The sequence below is a fragment of the Lepus europaeus genome, chromosome 7 (assembly GCF_033115175.1).
Source record: "Lepus europaeus isolate LE1 chromosome 7, mLepTim1.pri, whole genome shotgun sequence".
NCBI classification, from domain to species: Eukaryota; Metazoa; Chordata; class Mammalia; order Lagomorpha; family Leporidae; genus Lepus; species Lepus europaeus.
Window position 1 is genome coordinate 33,824,617 of NC_084833.1, and position 27,312 is coordinate 33,851,928.

Below are 27,312 nucleotides of genomic sequence, written 5' to 3' on the forward strand. Positions count from 1 at the left end.
TTACAGCTCAGAAGGAGTTGATGAAACCCATGTATGCATTCAGTAAGCCCATAGGATGCTCTGGCTCTGAGTAGTGGCTAATGCTGTCATCCAAAATCGACACTGTGTCCCTTGGCAGCATTTTCCTGTACAGTAACAAAAACTCTGGTTAGGGATTTGTAGGACCCACAGGCCCATAGATAAAATGAATGAGAATAGTTAGAGAGGCAAATGCTCTCACTTAGCATCTTCTAACTTGTGCCTCTGGTTGTTATACTGTAAAAGACTGTTGAGAACTAAGTGCCTGTCATTGTTGTGGACCCATGCCCTCATGTCTTGCAGCTCACTTTCAGAGGGTCTCGTGTAGGGCCAAGAGACCTTGAGAGAATACAAAGAAATTCACCAGCCATGAGAGGGTGGGCATCAGTACACCTCTATGTTTGAGTAGCTTTTGGAGGAAAGGGCGGTGAATCTAGGAAATACACCTCCATTTGATAGGCAGAAACTTTATGGTAAGCCAACTGGATCAATTCTGTTTGTATCTGTAGAGCAGATCCTGAGCTGTGATATTCCCATAATCATGAGACAAAAGGTTGATCCTACAGTTTTGCAGCCCCAGATGCCACAAAAGTGCCCCCATGATGCTGGCCTGCTAAACTATGCAATCGTGGTGAGGTCTCAGTTTGTAACTAAAGCCAAATCCTAGGAAATTCAGGGTAATCACTCTGGAACCTCAGGGTCAGACCCTCAATCTTGTACCAGTCATAGCAAAGCACAGCTATCTCCAAACTCCCAACCGCACCCACTGAGTCTTTGTAGAAGATGTGCAGCCCCTTGTGGCTGAAAAATTTGCCATAAGACTTCCCTGAATGGAGAGCAAGGGACAGCTGAGGGGTGGTATGTGCAGATATGTGGCCCCACCTGGACTCACTGCTCCCTCATTTTGAGTCAGGTAAGACCTGGGCTGCAAGACTCCATGTTGGGGGCCACCAGCTCTAGAGTATTAGTTTAAGCAAGACAGTGTGAAATTAATTAAACCTTTGTCTTTTGTGCAGTCCAGAAATTTTATAAAAGTTTATCACCAAAAATGGAATTATTTCTTTTATTATTTCTTTCATTCTACTCCTTTAAACTGGTGACTTATTGTTGAGTGCACTTACAATCATTTTCCTTTGTGTTTGTATATCCTTACTTATATATATTCCAATTAAAGAGTTTAATTATCATTAATATGATAATAGGATAAAGATAAGCTTTACAAATGATAATATTAAAAAATCTATAACTCCTCAGGAAGGTTTAAATGCAATAAAAATATAAAGCAAGAAATATATGCTTGTCAAATATATGGTATAAATAAATAATTTAGGTGAAAATGGTTGACTACATTTAACAAAGAGACAACCAAATAATGAAGGGCTAAAGAGTGATTGTTAGATTTGATGTACTTCATTGTATACTGTAAGTAATTGCTATCCATAAAAATTCTATGGCTTTTGTATAAGAAAGAGAGACATTTTGACAGGCAACACTAGGATGAGATGACAGCAGGTACAAATCCTTGGCAACTGTCATTATCCTGCTGTTGAATTCACATCCAAACTGTGTGATAACTTAGACCTGCATGTTTGTTATTGAGCCATGGTCTCAGCAGCCATACTTTTTACTAATGAATAGAATTATCAGCCACAGGCAAATTTATGCCAAGGAACTCTAAACTTAGCAAGAATGCTTTGTGTTTCAGAAAGGGGAGAAATACACTCCACATTATTTTATGCTTGTGATGAAATTTCTGGCAAAACATTCCTGATTAAATAAAAGTAGAAATTTTAGAAAATAATTGTATTAGTTTACATTTTATCCTATCATGAAACTAATTAAATACTTAGTCATTTTTTTTTATTTGACAGATAGAGTTATAGGCAGTGAGAGAGAGAGACAGAGAGAAAGGTTTTTCTTCCGTTGGTTCACTCCCCAAATGGCCGCTACAGCCAGAACTTCGCCAATCTGAAGCCAATCTGCACTTCCTCCTGGTCTCCCATGTGGGTGCAGGGGCCCAAGCACTTGGGTCATCCTCCACTGCCTTCCCAGGCCACAGCTCCACTGGAAGAGGAGCAACTGGGACTAGAACCCGGCATTAGTCATGATTTTTAAAAAAGATTTTTTATTTGTTTGAAAGGCTGAGTTACAGAGGAGGAGAGACTTAAAGAAAGAAATCCTGGGCTGGTGCTGTGGCGTAGCGTGTAAAGCCAGCCACCGCCTGCAGTGCTGGCATCCCATATGGGTGCTGGTTCAAGACCTGGCTGCTCTCTACTTCCCATCCAGCTCTCTGCTATGGCCTGGGAAAGCAATAGATGATGGCTGAAGGCCTTGGGCCCTTGCACCCATGTGGGAGACCTAGAAGAAGCTCCTGGCTCCTGGCTTTGGATCAGCACAGCTCTGGCCAATTGGGGAGTGAACCAATGGATGGAAGACCTCTCTTTCTCTCTCTCTGACTCTCCTTCTCTCTATGTAACTATGACTTTCAAATAAATAAATAAATCTTTAAAAGAGAGAGAGAGAGAGAGAGAGAGAGAGAGAGAGAAATCTCCCATCCACTGTGTTAACTCCCCAAATGGCTGTAACAGCTGGGACTGGGTAAGACCGAAACAGGAGCTGGGAGCTTCTTCAAGGTCTCCCATTTGGGTGCAGGGGCCCAGGAACTTGGGCCATCTTCTACTGCTTTCCTAGGTGTCTTATCAGGAAGCTGGATCAGAAGTGGAGCAGCCGGGTTTTGAACCAGTGCCCATATGGATGCTGGTGTCACAGGCAGAGGCTAAACCTGCTTTACCACAACACTAGACCCTTGTCATGATTTTCAATGATATTGAAAAGAAAAATGCAATTCCAATTAGTAATTGCATCATATTTAATGTAGCATTTTCTCTCTCTTTTTTAAAGATTTATTTCTTTGAAAGAGTTACATAGAGAAGTAAAAACAGAGAAAGAGAAGTCTTCCATCCACTGGTTCACTCCCCAAATGGCTGCAACAGCTGGAACTGAGCCAAACCGAAGCCAGGAGCCTGGAGCTTCTTCCAGGTCTCTCACGTGGGTGCAGGGGCTTAGGACTTGGGCCATCCTCCGCTGTTTTCTGAGGCCAAAGCAGAGAGCTGGATTAGAAGTGGAGCAGCCAGGACTCAAACTGGCACCCATATGGGATGCCGGCAAAGCCTGGGCTTTAACCCACTGTGCCATAGCACCAGACCCTAAATGTGGCATTCTCTATGCAAGTGGTAGATAGCTGATTGTATAAGTTATACTATTATCGGTGAAAAATGACAGAAAACTCAACTGAAAGTGATTTACAAATGAGCAACCTTCATTATCTCTCGTAAGAACTTCATAGAGAGTAATTCTAATGTTAAGTGGTTCCTCTTAGTTACTTTTCAAAGAGTATGGCTCTATGTTTCTTTTCCTCTGTCATCCTCAGAATATTGGCTACATCCTTTGGCTTGACCTCCTCCTGTTTGCAAGCTAACTGGTCACATATTCACTCAAAGGTGACTGAGTAAGATAAATAGATGCTTGATTACTTACCTCACTCTCTCTTTTTAAATTGAAACAAAAAAATCCTTTACCCAGAAGACTTCTCCTTATGTTTCATTGACCAAAATTGTATTGCAAGCTGAGTAATTAACCTGCCAGTGTCAAGGGAAATGGGACTACCATCATTGGCTTTAGACCACTGGGGGTTTGCCTATTGTGGTTGATCAGAGGATACCTTCTATGGACATATAAGGAGAATGAGTGTTCAGACATAATTAAGAAATTTTGTTGAAGGAGAAATGGGAAGAATGACTGATAAATGATCAACCCTGGTTAGCATAATTCTACTCCAGCTTTATTACATTTTATTTATTAAATCATCCTTCATCAATGGCATTTTTGTAACATTTTAAAACATTGTAATTACCAAAGAATAATACTCATGTGTCAGTCACTAGTTGAATTCCCATGGAAGTGTAGAATATATAAAATAATTATCTTACCCTTACAGAATGGGCTATGAAATCATTGAAAATTATATATATAATAACAAAGCAAACATAGCATTATGCAAAGCAGTACATCAGCGTATACACAGGGCCTAGTGGAATGATTTGGAATAAGAAATGATTATAATCTGGCAGAATTAGTTTCTCTCATATGTCTTGTCAGATTGAATACCTCTGAAGTTCTTCCTGTAGAAACTAGGACTTTTCCTTCACAGTTAATCAATAATTGTGAATTTATATTCATGGCTTTTTGTTTAACATTTCTCTTTTCTGTTAGACAATGATTATGGAAGAGGTTCTAGAAAATTTAAGTTCTGTATTCATATAACATTTATTAAGCATTTCTTAGAAGAAGTCCAGCAATGGGTAAGCTAGCTTGATGAACATCATTGGTTAAAAGACATACGGATGGTTAATCCTCTGCCTGCCCAGCATCCCATATGGGTGCTGGTTGTAGTCCTGGCTGCTACTCTTCCAATCCAGTTCTCTGCTGTAGCCTAAGAAAGCAGTAGAAGATGGTTCAAGTGCTTGGGCCCCTGCACCCGCATGGGAGACTGGGAAGAAGCACCTGGCTCCTGGCTTCAGATTGGCACAGCTCTAGCCGTTGTGGCCATTTGGGGAGTGAATCAGTGGAAAGAAGACCTTTCTCTCTGTCTCTCCTTCTCACTGTCTGTAACTCTACCACTCAAATAAATAAATAAAATCTTTAAAAAAAAAGACATATGGATTAGAACTCTGGAAAGTGATGTGGTACTTTTATGACTAAGGGGGATAATGAGCAGAACCAGTTGGTAGAAACCCTTGAAAGTGGGACTGAAAAATATGACCTCATTGAGTTTTCCTTAAATTGCTGTTCAAAGCCACTAAGGTTCACTAATGCTACCAAATTAGAAGAAATGGGAAGACAGGTTGCTCTTGTCAAAACTATGATCTTCTTATTTTTTATGGTCTATTTATCTTTTTTCCATGTATTTCTTCCTAAGCATATTTTATTATTTTTTAGACTTTACACTTTTTTTTGTTACTTTGTATAGCAAAAATTTCAGATTAGATTTAATGAAAATCTTAGGAATAATCATACTTAATACCATCCTGGAATGTCAAGGAGGTTGTAAGTTCTACACCATATATGATCTTTCCCTGATAATCTTTTTGAATATAATAAAAACCAAACATAAGTAAGATATAGTGTGATAAGAAAAGAAGAAAAGTTTAATCTTTTATAAGCTTTTTATCTTTTTATATGCCTGCTGATTTTGTAATTTATCATATCTTATGTAGAAATTGTTTAAAAATTAAACTACCTAACATTTTATATTGTTTAATTACCTTTTTAAGATTTTATTTTTTAAGGTTTTTTGTTTATTTACTTGAGATGTAGAGTTACAGAAAGAGGGAGAGTTGGAGAAAAAGGTCTTCCAGCCTCTGGTTCACTCTCTAAATGGCACCAGCGGTGGAGGTGGGCCAATATGAAGCCAGGAGTTTTTTCCTGGTCTCCCATGTGTGTGGCTGGGATCCAAACACTTGATCCATCTTCTACTGCTTTCCCAGGCCATTAGTAAAGAGTTTGATTGGAAGAGGGGCAGCCCAGACATGAACCAACACTCTTATGGGATGCCAGCACTTCAGATGGAGGCTCAGCCACAGTGCAGGCCCCTAATTAATTACTTCTAATTCAGAAGTAATATTTTGCAAAGAAAAACACACAACATTTCATTTAAATGAATGCTCTTTCTCTTAAAATGTCTACTTTATAAAGTAATTTATTTATTTATTTATTTTGACAGGCAGAGTGGATAGTGAGAGAGAGAGACAGAGAGAAAGGTCTTCCTTTTTGCCGTTGGTTCACCCTCCAATGGCCTCTGTGGCCAGCGCATCGTGCTGATCCGAAGCCAGGAGCCAGGTGCTTCTCCTGGTCTCCCATGCGGGTGTAGGGCCCAAGCACTTGGGCCATCCTCTACTGCCTTCCCGGGCCATAGCAGAGAGCTGGCCTGGAAGAGGGGCAACCGGGATAGAATCCGGCGCCCCGACCGGGACTAGAACCTGGTGTGCCGGCGCCGCAAGGCAGAGGATTAGCCTGTTAAGCCACGGCACCGGCCAAAGTAATTTATTTTAACAGTAGCTACTTCTCACAGTGTATTTCAAAGTTTTGATTTGGGTCTATTATCAGAACCTAGGCACATTCTTTTTAATGTTCTCCATATTGAATAAATATAATTTACTCTTAAATAATTGCATTTGAACTTTTCATAGAATATGATAACTGGATCTCAATTTGGTGTAAAAAATGGGTAATAAAAAACAAATAATTATATACATAGTGTGGGAGGCAGAATTTCAATATGGCTACCAAGTTTCCTACGCCCTGAATCATTTCTTCTTTTTTGAGTTTGAGTGGGGCCTGTAAACATACTAGATTATCACTCCATGATTCGATTACAGGATATGATAAAGAAGAAGGGATTTTTGCAGATGTAGTTAATATACATCAGAGGTACCAAGAATGTGTAACAGGGAGGGAGCTTACTACTCTAGTGTAGGGGAAGATGGTTAAAAAAGAGTGGAAAGAGTACAATCTTAGGAAGAATTAGGGAGAAAACTGCAGGGGAAACTCCATGTAAATTAAAGGGACACTGTGGATCTATGTGGAGGGTGTGGATGCACACAACTGAGGACCCCAGCAGCCAAGAGCTTCAGCACCAGCTTTGAAGAGTGAGGTTAGACCAGACTGCAGCAAAAAACAAATCACACAATTACAAGGAGAAATAGATGCAGAATCATAATTAGAGATTCAGGGCCACATCTCTCAGAACTGATAAAAAAAAAAAAAGAGAGAGATTTACCATGCTGAATTTGGGAGTCACCTTGGACACTCCCCTCACTCTGGAGCACTGAACAGAGCTCCCTGGCCACACCCAGAATGTGCCTCAGGTTATTCATTGAAACAGCAGACACTCTAATAATCCACAGACGCATAGCCCAAAGATGAAAGCTATCACAGGGGGAAAAAAAAAACCAAATACCTCCACTAATACCTAAAAATAAATGCAGTAATTCAAGAAACAAGAATAAAGAAGACAACATGACGCCCTGAAAAGAACACAATAACATTTCAGTACTAGAATGTGAAAATGAAGAGTAGAAGAAATACTGCAAATGGAATTCAAAAAATTGATCATAGGCTTAGTTAGAAGTAATTAGAAGCAAATTCATGAACTAAAGTAATCCAAACATGACATGAAACAAATTTTTTTCTCATGAAATTGAGATTTTAAAGAGAAATCAAAATGAAATATTGTGACAAATTCATTGGAACAAATAAAAAATGTGGTGGAAAGCCTTAACAACAAAATTGGTGAGGCAGAAAAAAGGATATCAAGGTTGGAAGACAAATCTCTAGAAATACTAAAGTCAAACAAAAAAAAATGAAATTAGAAAACTAAAAACAGTGTTGAAGATCTATGGAATACTATAAAATGACCCAACATACGAGTAATAGGTGTTCCTGCAGGTGTGGAAAGAGAGAATGGATTAGAAGGCCTTTTTAGTGAAATGATTACAGAGAACTTCCCTAATTTGGAGAAAGAAAGGATGTCCAAGTAACAGGAAGCACATAAGATTCCTAATAGACATGACCAGAAAAGATCTTCACCAAAACACATTGTAGTCAAACTCTCCACAGCGAAACATAAAGAAAAGATTCTAAATTGTGCACAAGAGAAATGGCATATTTCTTTCAGAGGATCTCCAATTAGACTCACAGCTGGCTGCTCATCAGAAACCCTACAAGCTAGGAGAGAATGGTGAGATATTTTCCAAGTCTTAAAAGAAAAAAAAAAAAAAACCACTTAACCTAGAATACTGTATCCTGAAAACCTCTCATTTAGGAATGAAGATGAAATAAAGACCTTCCATAACAAACAGAAATTGAAAGAATTTGTCTCCACCTGTCCAGCCTTATAAAAGATGCTTAAGGATATACTACACAGGAAACACAGAAACATGGTCATCACTATGAAAGAAGGGGAAGGCAGAAAATCCCCCAGTAAAAGTACAAAAAAAATCCAAAGTAAACAATAGGAATAATTATGGAAAAATGGCAGGGCCAAGTCTTACTTATCAGTAGTCACTTTGAATGTAAATGACCTCAATTCTCCAGTTAAGAGATACCAATTGGCTGAATGGATTAAAATACAAAACTCATCTATTTGCTGCCTACAAGAAACACATCTCACCAACAAAGATACATGCAGAATGAAAGTGAAAGGATGAAAAAAAATATGCTAACAGAAGCCAAAAATGGGCATGTGTAGCCATCCTAATATCAGACAAAATGGACTTTAACACAAAAGCTCTTAAAAGAGACAGAGAAAGGCACTGTGCAATGATTAAGGGATTAATTTAACAGGAAGATGTTACTATAATAAACATATATGCACCTAATTACAGGCTGCCTGGCTATTGAAAAGAAATATTAATGAATTGAAAGGGAGACATAGACTTTCATACAATAGTAATGGAGGATTTCAATACCCCATCTTCAGACAGAAATTCAGAAAGGAAGCAACAGTTAATCGACACTACAGACCAAATGGACCTAACAGATATTTACAAAACTTTTCATCTTAACAGTTGCAGAATACACATTCTTCTCACCAGTGCATGGAACTTTCTATAGGATAGACCACAGGCCAGGAAATAAAGCAAGTCAGCAAATATAAAAAAATTGAAATCATACCATACATCTTCTCTGACCACAATGGAATGAAGCTGGAAATCAACAACTCAAGAACCTCTAGAACATCTGCAAACACATGAAGACTGAACAACATGCTCCTGAATGAACAGTGGGTCATAGAAGAAATCAAAAGAGAAATGCCATCTCACTAGACCAAGTGATCAATTTCAGTTCACAATTGATGAATCTGATAGGTCTAAGAGTCAAAGGGATCACACAAACAAGACTAGTGTCTGCTAATACTAACTGATAGAATCAAAAAGGGAGAGAACGATCCAACATGGGAAGCGGGATACACAGCAGACTCATAGAATGGTAGATGTCCTAAATAGCACTCTGGCCTCAGAATCAGCCCTTAAGGCATTCGGATCTGGCTGAAGAGCCCATGAGAGTATTGTAGGCATGGAAAGCCAAGACACCTGGAAAAGAAAAAAAAAGAAGACCTAAATGAAAGATTTCTGCGAGTGAGATCCCAGTGGAAAGAACGGGGCCATCAAAGAAGGAGGTACCTTTCTCTGAAGGGAGGAGAGAACTTCCACTTTGACTATGACCCTGTCAGAATAAGATCGAAGTCGGTGAACCCTAAAGGCTTCCATAGCCTTGGCAACTCATGACTAGAGCCTAGGGAGATTACTGATGCCATAAACAAGAGTGTTAAATTGTTAAGTCAGCAGCAGGAGTCACTGTGTACTTACATCCCATGTGGGATCTGTCCTTAATGTGTTGTCCAATGTGAAGTGATGCTATAACTAGTACTAAAACAGTATTTTTACACGTTGTGTTTCTGTGTGGGTGCAAACTGATGAAATCTTTACTTAGTATATACTGAATCAATCTTCTGTATATAAAGATAATGAAAATGAAAAAAAACAATCTGGTGTTAAATTGGAAATGGCATAGAAAATTAATTAATTTTTAAAAAATATCATGTAGGATCTCTGTCTTTAATGTGCTGTACACTGTTATTTAATGCTATAACTAGTACCCCAACAGTATTTTTTCACTTTGTGTTGCTATGTGGGGGCAAACTGTTGAAATCTTTACTTAATATATACTAAACTGATCTTCTGTATATAAAGAGAATTGAAAATGAATCTTAATGTGAATGGAAGGGAAGAGGGAGCGGGAAAGGGGAGGGTTGCGGGTGGGAGGGAAGTTATGGGGGGGGAAAGCTATTGTAATCCATAAGCTGTATTTTGGAAATTTATATTCATTAAATAAAAGTTTAAAAAAAAGCTGTTGAGGAGCAGGTTTTTTTTTTATATACTATTTGTTGAAATCTACTTAGTATAGAGTTAATCTTCTGTGTATAAATTAATTGAAAATAGATCTTAGTAAAAAATAAGAATGGGAATAGGAGAAGAATGAGGAGGAAGGGTGGGAGTGGAGGTGGTAGGGTGGGTACATTAGGAAGAATCACTATCATTATGTTCCTGAAATTGTATTTCTGAAATGCATGAAGTTTGTACACCTTAAATAAAAGACTTCTGGTGAAGACAAACAAACAAACAAACAAACAAAAAATCAGCTGTTGTAAAGTTAATGAAAGAGGAAATTATCCTTGGTGGCACTGACTAAATCAGATAAGGTTTTTTTGTTTTTATTAGATTTATTTTATTTATTTTGAAAAGCAGGGTTACAGAGAGGGAGGGAGGAATGGAGGGAGGGAGAGGGAGAGAGAGAGAGAGAGAGATCTTCCATCTGCTGGTTCACTCTTCAAATGGCTAGGGCTGCGCCCAGGACAAACCCAGGAATCAGGAGCTTCTTTTGGGTCTCCCACATGTGTATCAGGGCCCAGGCATTTGTGATGTTCTCTGCTGCTTTCTCAGGCACTTTACCGGGAGGTGGATCAGAAGTGGAGCATCTGGGACTCGAACTAGCACCCATATGGGATGCTGGCATTGCAGGCAGAGATCAAGGAAGGCAGCCAAGATAGTCTTGCTTCAAGAACAGGTGGTAATAATTATGAGTTCTACAGCTGTCAGGAACCCAAAGTACTTTGAAGCAGCTGGAGAAGGGCTGCAGCCCTTGCTGCCACCTTGATTTCTGTCTTTTGAGATCCTGAGCAGGGGATCCAGCTAAACTTTGCCTACATTCCTGACCCTCTGAAATAGTGTGAGAGTAAGCAGGTGCTATTTTAAGCCACTAACTTGATAGCAATTTGTTGCACAGGAATAGAAAACTAGTATGGATGGAGAAGGAGTTAGTAGATAGTTAAGTAGGTGGATAAACATACTGATCAAGCTATTGTTTTAAGAAAAGTATTTCTGAGGTAATGTGATTGATGTCCTTTTATTGACACAGTGGAATTTGGTTTCCAGGCTGAAAAATAATGCATCTGTAACATGGAAAAAAGTATAAGTAATACAATGTTGAATTAGAATATTTGAGATAAATTAAGTACTCATGTTTCAGATGATAGGAAATAATCAGTAAGATTTACTGATTCCAGCTTTCAAATCTACCGGGCAAGATGTATATACACAGGAAGGGCATGCTTTCCTATTTAAAGAATAGCATATAAATCCCACTGAAGAAGAAACTACTTGAATTCTGTTTATAGGTGGATTTTTTACAGATATAATGAAAATTTTGTGATAGAGGCATATCATGGATTTCTAGGACAAGATAAGACTGACATTGAAATGTTTAAAAAGGAAATAAAAATCATAAAGTAAAAGTCATAAAATAAAAATAAAATAAAATTATTCCATGTTCCAGAATGTGTTTGAAAGCTTCAGAATAAGGGAGGAGAAAATCATATTGGGGGTGAGGAGCAAAAGGCATTTATGGCAACAGTTTGTATAGGAATACATATGGAAAGAGCTGTACTAGTCCTTGGATACTGTAGAGCAGCCAATAAATAAAAGTGACCATAGCACTTCAATGTCAATTGGGCAAGATGAAATCCAACAAAATTATCATACAACTTAACTGTTATAAATGACAGTTGTAACAAAATGAAGACATTAAAATAAATTATAATACAAAATTTATGTAACTAATTGTTTATAAAATCATAGGACAGGATGCAAAGCCTCAGACCAAAGCAAGGCAGAATTTTGGAGCTGAGCTACCACCATAAAGTCAAGGGCCATGAAAAGTATATCTGTCCCTGAAAAAGGGTATAAAGAAGTGTTGTTCACCGATCTGAAGAAGCAGTAATCAATAAATATAATACATGGAAAGCAATATATTAGTATGTTGTATTTACTAAATATGACTTTAGTAAGAAAAGGATTCATATTATAGAGATAGTGTAACCAGTTGAAATAACCAATGTATAATATGCAACCTAATAAAAGGGAAATGAAATTAAAAAGCTAATTTTTATAAAAATTAGACAAAAAATGATGTAAAGAGAGACATAAAACACATAGGAAAAGAAGAAACAGAAAACAATGGAAATGTATTTTACAACAGTAAATGTATTAGTTTTCTCCAGAGAAATAACCAGTATGTTATCATATATATGTAACTTACTGGCTCACTGACAATGGTGGCTGAGAAGTCCCAAGATCTGCATTCTGCAAGCTGGAGCCATGGGAAAGTCAGAGGTGTGATTTGAAGGCTTGAGTGCCAGAGGGTCAGTGATGTAGATTCCAGTCTCAGTCTGATAACCTGAGGACCAGGATTGCCAGGGAATAAAATTGACGCCCCAGCTAATGCAATCAGGAAAAGAAAGTGAGATCCCAACTTTCCTCTGCCTGTTTGGTCTACTTAGGCCCTCAAAGATTGAATGATGCTCACCTGTATTGGAGAAGACTCTCTTCCTCTCTTGGTGCATAGTTTAATGCTAATGTCTCTGCAAAGCCTCTCTCATAGATACACTCAGCAATAATATTCCATTGATTACTGGGTATCCCTTGGCCCAGTCAAGTTGATACATAAAATTAGCCACCATATTAAGATTGTGGCTTTAATCTCAGTTACATCAATAAACACTTTAAAGGTAAACAGGCTAAAATTTTCAATTAAAATATGAACTGTTTTGGTGAAGAGAATAGCTGTGTGAGTGTATATTACATGTAAACAAGCTAATTTATATAAAAAAAAAAAGGGCAGGGAAACCTACCTGAAGATGTGTAGAAATTTGAAAGTAGGGAAAAGTTCATTTTAATAAATATGAATGTCATGGGATTTCTAAGAGATATTTTAAGATGAGAAAAAGGACTTTCAAAGAAAAAATGGAGAGAAGTAAGAGAAAGAGAAAGACAAATAGGTTGCAATCTATAGTGATTTAAATGCAATTTAGATATGAGAAATATAGTAGCTAAAGAAAATTACTGATTCACTACTGTTAGTATAGAAATACCTTCTTTACCTCCCATACCCTTTCCTGCCCATTGCTATATTCCAACTCTCCATTCTCATCCGAGTAACATCTGTATGCCTGCACACATTTGAACAGGAGCTTCCATTTCCTAACCAATGAACAATAAGGCAGGTAAGGGCTAATGGAAGTAATATTACAGGATGACAGTTAAGAAGAGATTATTGAGCTACACTAACTGGCTTGGAATCCTGTATCTGACACCTCCTTGCTATGTAACCTTTGGCAAATTACTTAAACCCTCAATTTATTAATTTATAAAAGGGGAATAATCTTTGGCTATATGATTAACAGATAAATGTATATCAAGTGCTTGGAACTGTGAATGACACTAACATATGCTGTGTAGAAATTAGCTGTTACTGTTGTTAGTATTGCAATATGGAAGGAATGATATACTATTTATTCCTTATCTGTCCTTGTGGACAGGTTACAGTCCCTCTAACTGAGCAGATAAGAACCAAAAGCTGATGGAACCAATTCAAGGATGACTTCTTAGGACTTTGCTTCCAACTTGTGTTGCTTCAGAGTTTCAAGGACTTAGAGAAGTATCTCTTTTCATCATCCCTATATGGAACTGTTCTGGTACTAGAATCTTTGAGGACACTCCAAGGCAGCAGGAGGCATAGATTGCATGACTGCATTGTTCTGCGGCTTGGTAGTAGCAGCAGTTAGGGAAGGAAAGGGAATTGAAACAAGTGTGATTCTCACTAAAAGATTTTTATAGGGACTTAGGAAGCACTTGTAAGAATTTATAATTCAGCACTCTGAGGCCCTCAAATGGGGAAGATTTTGATGAGGGGAGTAAAGTTCAATATTGTGATGATCAGACTACTATGCTGGCAGTTGTTTGAGTTAGATTCCTGACTGTCATCTTTCTCATTCCTCATCAAAGAGGACAGTCCTACATTTTGACCCACATCCTTGACCAACACTAAGAAATGATTGGGTCAGATGATGCAGAGATTGGACCCTCAATCAGAGTACTACATTCTTCATTCTTAAGGATCTTTTTTTTAAACTTTTATTTAATATAAATTTCCAAAGTACAACTTTTGGATTATAGCGGCTTTCCCCCCCCCCCATAACCTCCCTCCCACCAGCAACCATCCCATCTCCCGCTCCCTCTCCCATCTCATTCACATCAAGATTCATTATCAATTATCTTTGCATACAGAAGATCAGTTTAGTATATACTAAGTAAAGGATCTCTGTCCTTAGTATGTTGTACTATGTGAATTAATGGTATAATTAGTACTCAAACAGTACTTTATGTTTCTGTGTGGGTACAAACTGTTGAAATTTTAGGATCTTTTTTGACTAGAAATGAATGACTAGTTATTACAATATTAGAATCAGAACAGCACTTTACAGGTTATTAAATTTAAATACCCATTGGAATGTCGTATAATGTCTTTTAGAGGGGAACCTTTTGAACTAATCAATATATAATGTCTCTACCTATCTTTATATACTAGATTGGCCATGCAAGTCTACTGCCAATTACACTTTCTTCAGATATTACAGGATGACAGTGAAGTAGAGATTATGGAGCCACACTAATTGGCTTCCAGAGCATCTGAGAGCCTGTCTTACCTGACTTCCTCTGCATCTTGTCCTCCTATTCTATGTATAGCCATTTGGGTCACTGATGGCAACTTTCACATATACAGGTTTGCCAATGGCTTATGAGGTTGCCTTGTTTGAGAGTTTAACCTAATAGGGATGACTGGGTAGCGATGAAAATAACTCTTTGAGGAAGTTTAATGTTAGTCATACTGCAAAAAAGCCATGTAGCTTAGAAATGGGAAGACATACAGAAGAAGTTATCAGGAGATATGAGGAGTAGTATAGAGGTAGATCAGGCAATAATGATGTAGAAAAAGGAAACAGTAGACATAGGAGAAGATATGCAGTTGTTTTGTCAAAAATAACAATTTATAAGAGTGGTTAAGTCCCTAATATATCCAGGACAGCCATAAGTGACCTTCCAATTAATTCCTTTTGTGCAATTCTGAAGTGGTTTTATTTATTTTAACTTTCTATGTGTCCTAATAACGAACTTAATCACCTGAAAGTATGTCTCTGTTCCTTGAAAGCTGAATGAGCCTAATGCCCTAGTTCCGGGATCAATTTAACAAACCAAATATGTGAATTTAATTCCCATGTTTGTCTATGTAGTTTTGCTATGTTATAGGATCATCCTGTCACACACCTAGTGGGGAAACACCATTAGTTGTTATTAGAGAAGAGAGTATTAGTGTATATAAGAACTGCTGCAAACCTGTCATAATACTGATGAAACAAATCAAAACTGAAGACTATATACAGTAGGCCAATAGAGACTCTTTAACATTCTCCTCCTTGTTAGATATATCTATTACTAGAGAAAAGTAACAAATAAAGCAAAAATATGGTTGAACTATGTATTTTAATTCTTTTTTATAATTTATCAGGAAAATATTGTGACTTATAGTCCTGAACTACTAGTATCTGTGGAGTTGGGAAGAATTGGTGGTGGTGAATTTCCCCAAAACCATGCTAGTGCTGTACCAGAACACAGAGGGAAGATATGCCAGGCAGAGGAAAACAATGGTCAACTCCTACCTGACTAGTATAGAAAATCAAAATATAGGTCATAAAATATTATGCTCCAGTAAAATCTATTAAGACTATATAGCAGTATGAACAATGGTTAGAAAACAGTAAAAAAAAGGCAAAGTACAGAATTGAAGATTTAATACATGTGTAGTTAAAAGTTTGGACTAGGACAAAATAAAAACTTTTGCTTTGTGGGAGTGGAATTATGGATTAGTATGTTAAAACCATTAGTATAATTATAAAAGTACTTGACAATAAACAAAATACAAAGATTATAAAAAAAGATACCCCATTCTGCTTTTAAGTAGGGAATTCCATTTTTTAATTATGATATTGAACTCTACTGTTTATTGGGAACTGGGAGCTGTTTTTGAGACCTATCCATCTTTTCTTTGGCTGGTTACTGATCGTCCTCCAGGTGGGAGAGCGTGGTGACCATTTGCAGCTACTCTGCACTTGCTGCAGAAACACTGCCAGTGTGACATGACTGCTGCCACATCCACTCACCATTGCCTTCAAAATCCAGTAGCTCAGGTGGTCTGAGCAGTGGTCCTTTCAACATGCTGTTTGCCACAGTTTCGAACTCTTGGTGGATCCCGAGTGTGGGAAAGGCCACTCTTTTCCTTAGTGCTATTCTGTGTCCAGGGCAGACCTGGATAGAAACAGTTAACAACAAAAAGGACAGTAATGAACTCCAACTGCTTGGATCCCAGAGTTTAAGCTCTCATTGATCCACTGTGTCAACTCACACAGATGCACATCCATTTTCCCCTAGACATGTGACTGTTTTTCGTGCTTTTAGAAGAAATGATTTACCTTTTTACACATTTGTGAATAAGAAGAAGGCAGGCCAAATGAAATCATTGTGATCGTAATGAATTTTATGGATATGAAAGATTTGGAAGAGAGATTGTCCCTGCCAAGGGTTTTTTTTTTTTATAATTTATAATTAGGTGTGTTTGTAGGGGGTGGGGATTATATTATGTATAAGAACTATTTAGGAACAAGCAAACTCAAAAGAAGCAGAATTGGTTTGTGTAAAAATAGTTACAATTCCAGTAATACATGGAAGCTGATTATCTTCCATGCCTGTCCACCACTTATTTAACTTATTCTCAAATAAGTTTACATATTAAATAATAAATAAGTATTTAAATAGATTTACATACCTTCCCAGGTCATTTGATCCCCAGATCACATATCACAGTTCATCTAAATGCAACTCTTCCAGCTTAAATACCAAGGAGGATGACCAATTGTCCTAGTTGTCTGAGAATGAAGGAGTTTCCAGAATGTGTTACTTTTCCTGACCTAACCGGGATAGTCCTGAACAAACTAGGATGAGCTAGTCACCCAAATTCCTTGTCTGTTATGAAGCCCTGACAAACTTCATTTCTGCTTATGCAAAGCTGGTCTTCAATGGATTCCTTTTCATTTAAAGTTCATTCACACCCGTAATTCCACTTTATTTAGCACTTATTTTCTTTTGGAGGATAGTATGCATGTTTCTTGATGGTAGGGCCCACATCTCTTTAACTTGTGTATTCATTAATACTTAGCACAGTGTTAGCATTTAATAAAGTAACTCTAAGAACTTTAAATTTTACTAACTTAAAAAATATTTTCATTTTATGTGAAAAGCAGATACACACACACACACATACATGAACAAGGGAGGAGAGAGAGAGAGAGAGAGAGAGAGAGAGAGAGAGAGAGAGAGAGAGAGAGAGAGAGAGATATCTTCCATCTGTTGTTTCAGTGCCCCAAATGCCTGCAAATAGCCAGGGCTGGGCCAGGCTGAAGCTGGGAGCCTTGAATTTCATCCAAGTCTCCCATGTGGGTGTTAGGACCCATCCACTTGAGCCATCACCTGCTGCATCCCAGGGTGCACATTAACAGGAAGTGGAATTGGAACTCAAACCCAAACACTCTGATATGGGATGTGGATACCAAATGCTGTCTTAATCACTATGTCAAATTTCCACCTCACCAATGCTGCTTTAAGCATTTGCCTAGGTTTTTTCTTTAGGTTAAGTGAAGCAATGAAGCTTCATGGCTATAAATGTGAGTTTCATTTTAGGATAGACTTGGGTTCAAATTTCTACCCTGTCACTTAGTGACTGGGTGATATTGGGAAGTTAGTTAACCTCTCTATGCCTCAATTTCTTAATTCTATAAAAGGGGAATAAAAATAATACCCATAATCTCCTTCCAGAGATATTGTAAGCATTAACAAAATAATGGCTAAGTGTGTAGTAGTTTGTCTACCATATAGTACACAAGTAATTATTATGTGGTGGTTGTTAATAAATGATTACAAATCATTGTTTTCTCCCATGCATTATTTCTTTCAGGGAGTTTATGTTACCCAAGGCTAAAGCAATTATTAAATCCATTGATGATTATTCACAGCCACAGTTTGGCCCCAACAAACTTTTAGATTCAGCAGCAGTTTCAGAAGGGTCAGGACTTCAAGATTGCTCCACACATCAAAGAGCACCAGATCACAGCCATGATGAAATATCAGACCTAGATAGCTACAAATCAAACAGTAAATACAATTCTTGTGTTATATCAGCATCCAAGAGAAACAGACCTGTCAGTGCTCGGGTGGGTCAACTGAGGTAATGAAAGCTGCTCTCTGTTCTTTTTAACTGACTACTGAAGCTCTTTCTTTTAACAAAATTTGTAATGATTCAATTGACTATTTCAGACATTAAAATATAACATAGCTCTAGGGTTTTGTTTCTCCTTTTGTTTTTTCTTTGAAAGCATCAGGGTAGAATGTTGCTAATTACACTATGGAAAACAAAAGATAGACTTCAACCTGGGTAACCTGAAACTCTGAAAACAATATTTGAAGCAGAATTGGGCTCAGACCATGAAATATCTTTGCTTATAGGATATCTATTTAAAAATAGAAATTTGACATGCTTTTGATGTTTAACCAGTATTTTGAGACAGAATCAAATTGAAATGAACTTTTAACAAGATCATTTTTATGTAAGTTTTCATATCAAGATTATCATAAACTGTTAACCTAAGAGTTTATGGACAGAAGAAAATTTTGTTAAAAGAAAAACGAAGCAACTAATGTTCCCCTTGTTGTCAGGGGAACATATGTTTGAATATATGGATATGTTGCCATTTTAATTTACCCGAATTTTTTCTTTTAAAATGTTTACTTTGTTTCCGATTAACATGGTTACTTAGAGAATTTTGGATGAAAAAATTGATAAATTTTGGATTTAAAAAATAGTCAATTTATAATGGTCTTCTATTGAGAAAATAATAAGGTCAAATTTTTTATTTTTATTATTATTATTTTATTATTTTTTTTTGACAGGCAGAGTGGATAGTGAGAGAGAGAGACAGAGAGAAAGGTCTTCCTTTTTGCCGCTGGTTCACCCTCCAAAGGCCGCTGTGGCCGGCGCATCGCGCTGATCCAAAGCCAGGAGCCAGGTGCTTCTCCTGGTCTCCCATGCAGGTGCAGGGCCCAAGCACTTGGGCCCTCCTCCACTGCCTTCCCGGGGCCATAGCAGAGAGCTGGCCTGGAAGAGGGGCAACCGGGATAGAATCCGCCGCCCCAACAGGGACTAGAACCCGGTGTGCCAGTGCCGCAAGGCGGAGGATTAGCCTGTTAAGCCACGGCGCCAGCCGTAAGGTCAAATTAATTTTTATTCAAGATAAGATTGAAGAATCTGAAATGTTATTTCTCTCAAATAATTTGATGTGAAATAATATGATTAACTTTAAAATAAAAATTTTAGTTATAATAAACCACTTTTGTATAAAAAATCAAAGAACCTTGATAAACCTGAAAATTTAGAGAAACTCTTAGCCATTTACTAGTTAGTTATCTTAAGGCCATATTATTATTTATGTTGCTGTTAGAACATAACAGATGTATGTATGAATGTATGTATGTATATATGAGACTACTTCAAAAGGTTGATGGAAAATGGAATTAAAAGATAAATTAATTATGAGCATAAATATTTGTAGTCCTTGTGTATTTACTTCATTAAATATACTTCCATGAACTTTCTAAAGACCCTCTCACTATGTATGTATGTGTGTGTGTGTGTGTATAATTAACTTTATATTGTTAAAATAATTATTGTGGTGTTTTATAACTAAAATCATAAAAATGATGTATTGTATGAGCAGTTTTGCCAAACATTTTATTTAAACAGTGACAATTTCATCCTATAGAAACTTTTGCTGGGGAATACTTATATATGTAGAAACAAACTCTAGGGTTTATTTCCATGAATAAAAAAGGATACAATTTATTTAAAAGTGTTTGCTATTTTCATGCATCAATTTTTGTGATTCTTCTTTTTTTGCCTTAGAGTTGCAGAGTTCTCTTTACAATTTCAGTGGACCAAAAATTGGCAAAGATTGTCTCAAAGACACAAACTTCAACCAAGAGTGATTAAAGTAACAGCTTACAAAAATGGATCTAGAACAACCTTTGCCAAAGTTGCTGTACCAACCATCACCTTGGTAACTAGTATTTAAAGTTTTCAGTGCTTTATTTTTTCTCTTACTCTTTTAATAATATAAAAAGTGAGAAATATGACATTTATTGTCTTATTTTTTTTTAGGAATCTGAATATGTAAATTGCCTATGTAGATACAGGTCTCAGGCATTTCACTCCTTTCCTTTTAAAAAAACGGTATAATAATGTATTCATTAAGCAGATTAGTTAATTAAATATACAATGACTTCATATCCTCTGGATTTATTAGAATGATAGATCATTTAAAGAAGAAAATTAGGTAACTAACATTAAATATTCTTCCAGCTGTCATTTACCTTATGTGTTATTTATTTATTTGTTATATATTTTCAACTCTAGAATATAATTGTACTGGTCAGACTTGGCAGTCACTCAATTGGGTTTGTACTTTGATAGTTACAGCCTTCTGTTTGGTAGAAATGTGTTCCTTTCTTTTTTTGTAAAACACTCTGTCTTACCTCTTGCTTTCTTTAGTTGCTGGAGGAGTGCACGGAAAAGCTGAATCTGAACATGGCTGCAAGACGAGTGTTCTTGGCAGACGGCAGGGAAGCTCTCGAACCTAAAGATATACCCCATGAAGCTGATGTTTATGTTTCAACGGGGGAGCCCTTTGTAGATCCATTCAAAAATATTAAAGGTAAAAAAGAAAGAAATACTCCACACATATAGATACATACACACACACACAGTAAATTGCTTAAGGGGTGCAATTAAAAGATGATTTTCATCCTGTCTTTTTTGCATGGTTTAACAAAACTAATGTTTACGCATTTACAGCTCAGTAAGAGGATAATGTGCTTAATGAAAGAAAAATCCACTGACAGCCACGTTTATTGCCCTTCATTAGCATTGGTGCTTAATTTAATATAGATCTGAATAGACATTAGGGAGCCTGCAGGAGGTTAAATGGTGAAAATATAATAAATTACATCAGAGATTATTGAATTTACTGTTTAGTTTCTGTGACACTCAACAGACATAATTCATTAGACTTATTCCCTTAGAAAATAGTTCAAAGTTTCAAATATCATTTATTCATTTCTACTCTTGGCTTTTTTTCAGATGGTATTAACGCAATTATGAAAATGTGGTCAGTAATGAACATTTTATTTTCATAAACTTGTGATTCTCCTAATAACATTTTTCATGAAGTAAATATGGCAGCTAGATTTTTTTAACCTTGAAATGTGTGTTTCTAAACTCAGACATATTTTTAAGGGAAATTTCTTTAAGTCCATTGTTTCTACCATTTCACCAATGTAGGGATTTTCTAAAATTAAAAGGGTGTTTTTCTGTCTTCAGTGGGAAAGAATGTATTAAGGGGGGGGGAAGGTGCCACTAAGAATTTTTTTCCAAGCATGTTGTACCCAGAGTCTGTTATCAAGTGCTATGTATGGTAATCAGATTTAAAGAATGTACTGGTCAAACTTGGCAGTCACTTTGCTATAAAAATTTGCTATAAAAATTCAGGATATCAAAATAGTGTACTCCTTTATGCTTTTTATATCTTAAAAGAATTATTATTATTATTTTTTTTGCAACTGCTGTAAAGCTGGTGAATCAAAGGCAAGTCTAGGCAGTAATTGCATAAATGGAAGAAAAGTAATTCTGGAGTTCATTACAGATGAGGTGATGAAAATCCCTCTTCTATTAATGTTATTATATAAAATAATACTGGAGTTTCTCTCTTTGGTAATACTTTATCATCAGGAGATAGCAATTTTTTGAATTCAGTAGAAAGTTCAAAATAATTTGATCTTTGTAAAGAAACTTGTTGCTATGATACTCATTAGAAATTCCCTGTGGAATAGTGTAGATCCACTTCATGGTTTTCAAATATTTACTTTAAAATATAACTGCCTTTATTTTGCATTAGTTAAATCATTTACTTCATATAAAAATAAGATGTTTAGTGGGAAAATATATTTCTGTGACTTTTAGAAATATAGATATTTAGGTAATGGTTGTTTCACTAAGATCCTTGATAATTTTTATTAACAAGAAATCTTATCTTTTATGTGTATAATGCTATTCTAGAGGAGATATATAAAATTATTTGTAGTGAAGCTAAGAAGAAAATCTGCTGTACGTATGTACTAAAATAACAAAGCCACACATTAGACTAAACTTGATGGTTGATTATATTTGTACCAATTGATTTCCTTCTATGTTTTGCTTTCTCTTTTATCCCTTTTTAAAGCCCAGTCCAGAACAACAACAACAACAAAAACTTCTCTGCTTTGTCTGCATATCTTTGGCTGTGTTTCACTGTGACATGCACTGCTGTTCTTTTAGCACCAAAATGTTGGCACACAGTCCTGAAAATTTCACACCATCTCTTGCTGGATCAGCAAGCTTAACCCACCAAAATCTGGTGTTGTGCAATGGTTTTTGACTGATAATCAATCTTTATGCTGCTCGACAGTTGTTGCTGGGACACAGAGTAGAGCAGGTGGCAGATGTGTCTTGTCTTTTGAGAAAAGAAATTGTAGGTGAGCTTGGACACAGACTAGCATATCACATGTCCATTAAAAAGACTTAGGATGAGTACAATGGGGAAAAGGCACTCATCTAAGTTAACCTCATAGAAAAGCCTAAACATTGATGTTTGGCTTCTTTCAGAATTTTAAGAATATAGATATAAATATACATATATACATATAGAAGGTAGATTTAACTTGATGTGGTATTTAACTTGATATATATACATATATATATATATATATACGTGTATATATGTATATATATATACCTTCAACCTTGTTTAGATAAGAAAGAGTACATTTTATATGATCATGTGGGTGATATATATTCTAAATTAGGTTGAAGGTTATATTTCTAGCATGCAGTTTATAGATAAATTAATAATTTGCCAACTTGTTGGTACAAGTGTACCATAAAAATAAAGCATGCAGGAATAACTTTGAAGGTGGTGGATACATTTGGAGTGAAGAGGCATTATCAGAAGTTGAGAGCTTGAACATGCTAATGGTAATTAAAGGAATTGAGTGTTACTGATGTTTTTTTCTAAATGAATGTGAATATTTTATATACAATTAGCCAAAAGGCATTACAGTCAGGAACTGGTAATTATTATAATTTATTACTTTTCATTCATTCAACAAACATTAATTGAGAGCCTACTATGTCCTTGCTGCAAATCTTTAAAGAAGTGACTTTCTCTTTTCTGCCTTAAATTTAATTCATTTCAATGAAAATTTAAATCAATAAATACTTATTGTGTATCTATTATGTACATGTTTAACCTGGGCAGAGGGATAGAATTCTAGTCTTTAATAGCTGAAACTGAATGAATAGTTGCAAACCCTTAAGACTGAGATCACTCTTAAATGATGTAAATCAAATAGGTTCTTCAAAGGAAAATTTGTTACTTCTGGCACAGGGAGGTCAAATAAGTCAATGTAAATTTTAGATGGTATATTTTCATACTTCATTGGCTTCTTTATTCTTTGGAAAAGCAGTGTGGGTGTATAGTAAAAATTTCCTAGGAACTCTTGCAAGATTTACTAAGTAAAAGCCTACAGAACATCTCTGATTTTTAAACTATTTTACTATCCCTTGTGAGTATGACTCTTGACAACCAGTGGCACTGGATGGAATAGAAAGCCAGGGAGCTATTCATCACATACCTTGAAACACAAAGCTTTCAGTGGAGGTCAGGCCAAGGTCAAGACTGACATGAAGCATTCTCTGTTGAAAAGCAAAGTTAGAATAATTCTTACATGTGGAAGCTGAATTCCCAATCAGAAAAATGCGTTGTATTTGGAAAATATCAGAAAAATAGGAATATTTTAGATAAAGACTGTTGATGACGATGTTTTATTAGGTCTTGTGATTCTGGCATTTAAAGATTCTGGCATGTATTAACCATTATGCTGGAACTGTGAAGATATAGTTAATGAATTGTTTAAAAAGACACTTCAAAAGTTTTCAGATTCATGGTCATGTCATTTAGGCTTTATTCAAGTTTCCTGAATCTTCTGCTTAATGGTAGCACAGTGAAAACTCTCAGATCAGATTCAGGTGGTTTATAAGAATTTATCTCCTTTGTAACTGGTAGACAATGCAAATAGTGTAAGAAATGGTGTGTATTTTGTGATTGCCTTAATATTTTAAAGAAGGTGAGGGGGAAAAAACTGTTTACATCTAAATCATTAGGTCCAAATTCTGTTGTATGGAACTCTGATTTTTTTAAATGTTCTTAGTTGTATATTTCCAGTCTTTCTCTATATATCCTATTCTATTTGGCTTTCAGAGTTCTCATTTATAATGATTCATTTCATAACTAAGTTTTGCTAACTAGAAATGAAACAGTATTATGAACAAGATTTTATATCTTTTATATGTTGTATTGTGAAGATGTAGTCACAGAAAAATAACCCATGAAAGGAGTTCTTAATATTGCACCTAAGATCTAAATTTAAGCCTAGAGATTTTCTCCTAACTGCCATGTGATCTACAAAATGAAATAATTTGCTGTGACAGCTTGTGATTGACAAGAATATGTGTGAGCACATTTAAAATAGGCCATCTTTTCATTTAGAAGTAAATGTCAGTGAAATGATGGATTCTCATCATTTTAATTATTGATGATTTAGAAATATTTCAATTCCATGACACACAAGACACATTCTAAATAGCAGCATAACACTTTTTTCTCATATCTGCGTCATAATGAAATGTTCTGTCATATTTTGTTTTTCAAAAAATGCATTAGTTTAATGAACCTGGACCCATGTATTATATTGTTTCATTATATGTCTACTGAGTTTCATTTTTGAATGGTGGTGTTAAAGCCACAAGTTTCTAAAAGTGACCCACTATTCATATCATATCACACTTTGTTGTTTCTGCCACTGGATCTCAAGACAGAATATTCTGGTGTTTCATAAACCAATATCTGCTTTAGTCCTGCTGAGACTGATACTAGGCTTTATGATGCTAACTTATAGGGCAATTGCTATTTAATTCCGGCAGATACTGGAATTGGTGTTGAGTTTCCTAAACTCCCTTTTTGTCATTTTTATTTGAATAATATTTATAGACACATACATTAGTCCATCTTATTTGCCACTTTATTCTGAGATAGCACATGATTCTTCTGCTTCTACAGGTGAGGGTAAAACCAAAGACATACATTTCATATATTTCCCTGTTCCAAAAGTATATATCTGTAAATACGTGTCTAAAGTATTCTTACTATACAAACTAATGTGAATCTGAAGATAATTGCAGAAGACAAATAAATAAATAAGAAATGTCCTTAGCAAATAGGAAAACATAGAGCATGCAACCAAGCACCAGTACCTCCTTACACTGTCAAATATGGAATCAGTGAGAAAAATTTAAACTCTTAACATAGTCATGAAATGCTGACTTGTAATATGCAAGGTTACACTTGCTCAACAAGCTGACCTACAAACCTGTGAATGTCCTGATAGTCTGAATGCTCTCTGCATGTTATGTACCCAGTTACGTGCTTTAGATGTATTATATGTATTCTTTATAACCCCTGAAAAATGGCTAGAACTTTATAATCTCTTACCTGTAATTTCAAAATCCAAGATTGTAGAAGAATGAATTGTTTCATAACTCATTTAGTAGTAGAACCTTACTTAGTATAACTAGTTGATTGTATTGTTGAAAAATACTTAGGAGGTTTGATTATGGACTGCTACCCTTTGTGCACTGTTTGATAGAAATTATGTGCACTGTTTTGATAGAAAGCACCACATTACCTTTTTTTTTAAATCCAAATTTTTTTAGATGGAACCACATCAGACCATAATTGTTTTGGATATTGTCTTTATGTCACAACTGCAAAGAACTCTAATAAACATTAATTCTCACTAGAATATTAACTCAGAAAGGTTATAAATACTATTCTTATTATCTCAAGTTATTTGCTACATGGATGAAAATGGGCACAGATGACACCTCCATGACTACAGCTGATAGAGTCTGTAGCAGGTAATAAAAAACAAACACCATTTCCTGTCTGAAGACGCAAAATGAAAAGTTATAGTCAAAGGGAGGCCTTCCATTCAGTTATTCACTCAACATGTATTTACAGTGTCAGACACTGCTCCAAGCCTTAAGAATATAATGTGAATAAGACAGAGGTTTCATGGAGCTTAGTGCTAATTAGGTAGAAGGAGAAACAGACAACAAGCATATAAAGAATTGTATGAGGTCTTTATTGACAGTAAATGTATAAGGGAATTAAAAAGGGTAGTATAATAACAAATAATGTCATGGAAGAGGAATTTTGAAAATGAAACAGACATTTGCCATGAACTTTTTTGCCATAAATCAAATATTTTGTTTGTCTGCCTACCTTGCTTGTTACTTTACCTGAGGACCCTTATGTATGTTTCATAATTACTTTTTCAGAGTGGTTTGCCTTTCAAACTGTTCATTTTCTTTTTGAAAGACAGAAAGATAGATGAATAGGCAGATGGATGGAGAGAGATGTCCCATGTGCTGGTTCACTCTTGGAATGCCTACAGCAGCTGGGACTGTGCCAGGCCAAAGCCAGGGATCTGGAACTCAATCTGAGCCTTCCATATGGGTGGCAGAGACCTAACTACTTGACCCATCACCTGCTTCCTCCCAGGGTGTGCGTTAGCAGGAAGCTAGAATCAAAAGTAGAGCCAGAACTTGAACCAGGCACTCCAATATGGAATGTGGGTATCCCAAGAGACATGTTAACCACCATGCCAACTATTTGCACTGTTCATTTTTGGAGGTTTCAGACATAGTTAGAAAAGATGTGAAGTATATGTTATTATTCAGTGAAAAGAACTCAAAGACAGATGATCTTGAAAGATTCTAGACTCTGTTGTATGACCTTGGGCAAACTGGTTTGACACTTCAATGTCCTAATCTGTGCAGTAGTAGCAGTAATCCTGTAAGGTACTATGGAATATAGTCTTATTTTTCTAATGAAGATAATTTGGAAATTAAATATTTATAAACCCCCAGTTTTGATAGAAAACTGAGAATATCATTTTATAAATATAATTAAGGGGTGAGTGTGTAACCTAGTGGTTAAGATGCCTGTTCAAATGCTTGCATCCC

At 36.1% G+C, this 27,312-nt stretch overlaps 1 protein-coding gene and 1 pseudogene across 1 annotated transcript in view; one reads left to right on the top strand and one right to left on the bottom strand.

Annotated features, from left to right (window-relative positions):
• DCDC1 (doublecortin domain containing 1) overlaps window positions 1-27,312 on the top strand; it is a 513,960-nt gene that overhangs the window by 47,983 nt on the left and 438,665 nt on the right. The window contains exons 3-5 of the mRNA XM_062198052.1: window positions 18,040-18,309; window positions 20,041-20,194; window positions 20,686-20,848. Of these exons, the coding sequence (XP_062054036.1) occupies window positions 18,040-18,309; window positions 20,041-20,194; window positions 20,686-20,848 (587 nt within the window). The remainder of the gene's footprint in view (window positions 1-18,039; window positions 18,310-20,040; window positions 20,195-20,685; window positions 20,849-27,312) is intronic.
• LOC133764841 (mesoderm-specific transcript homolog protein-like) lies at window positions 8-16,549 on the bottom strand (annotated as a pseudogene).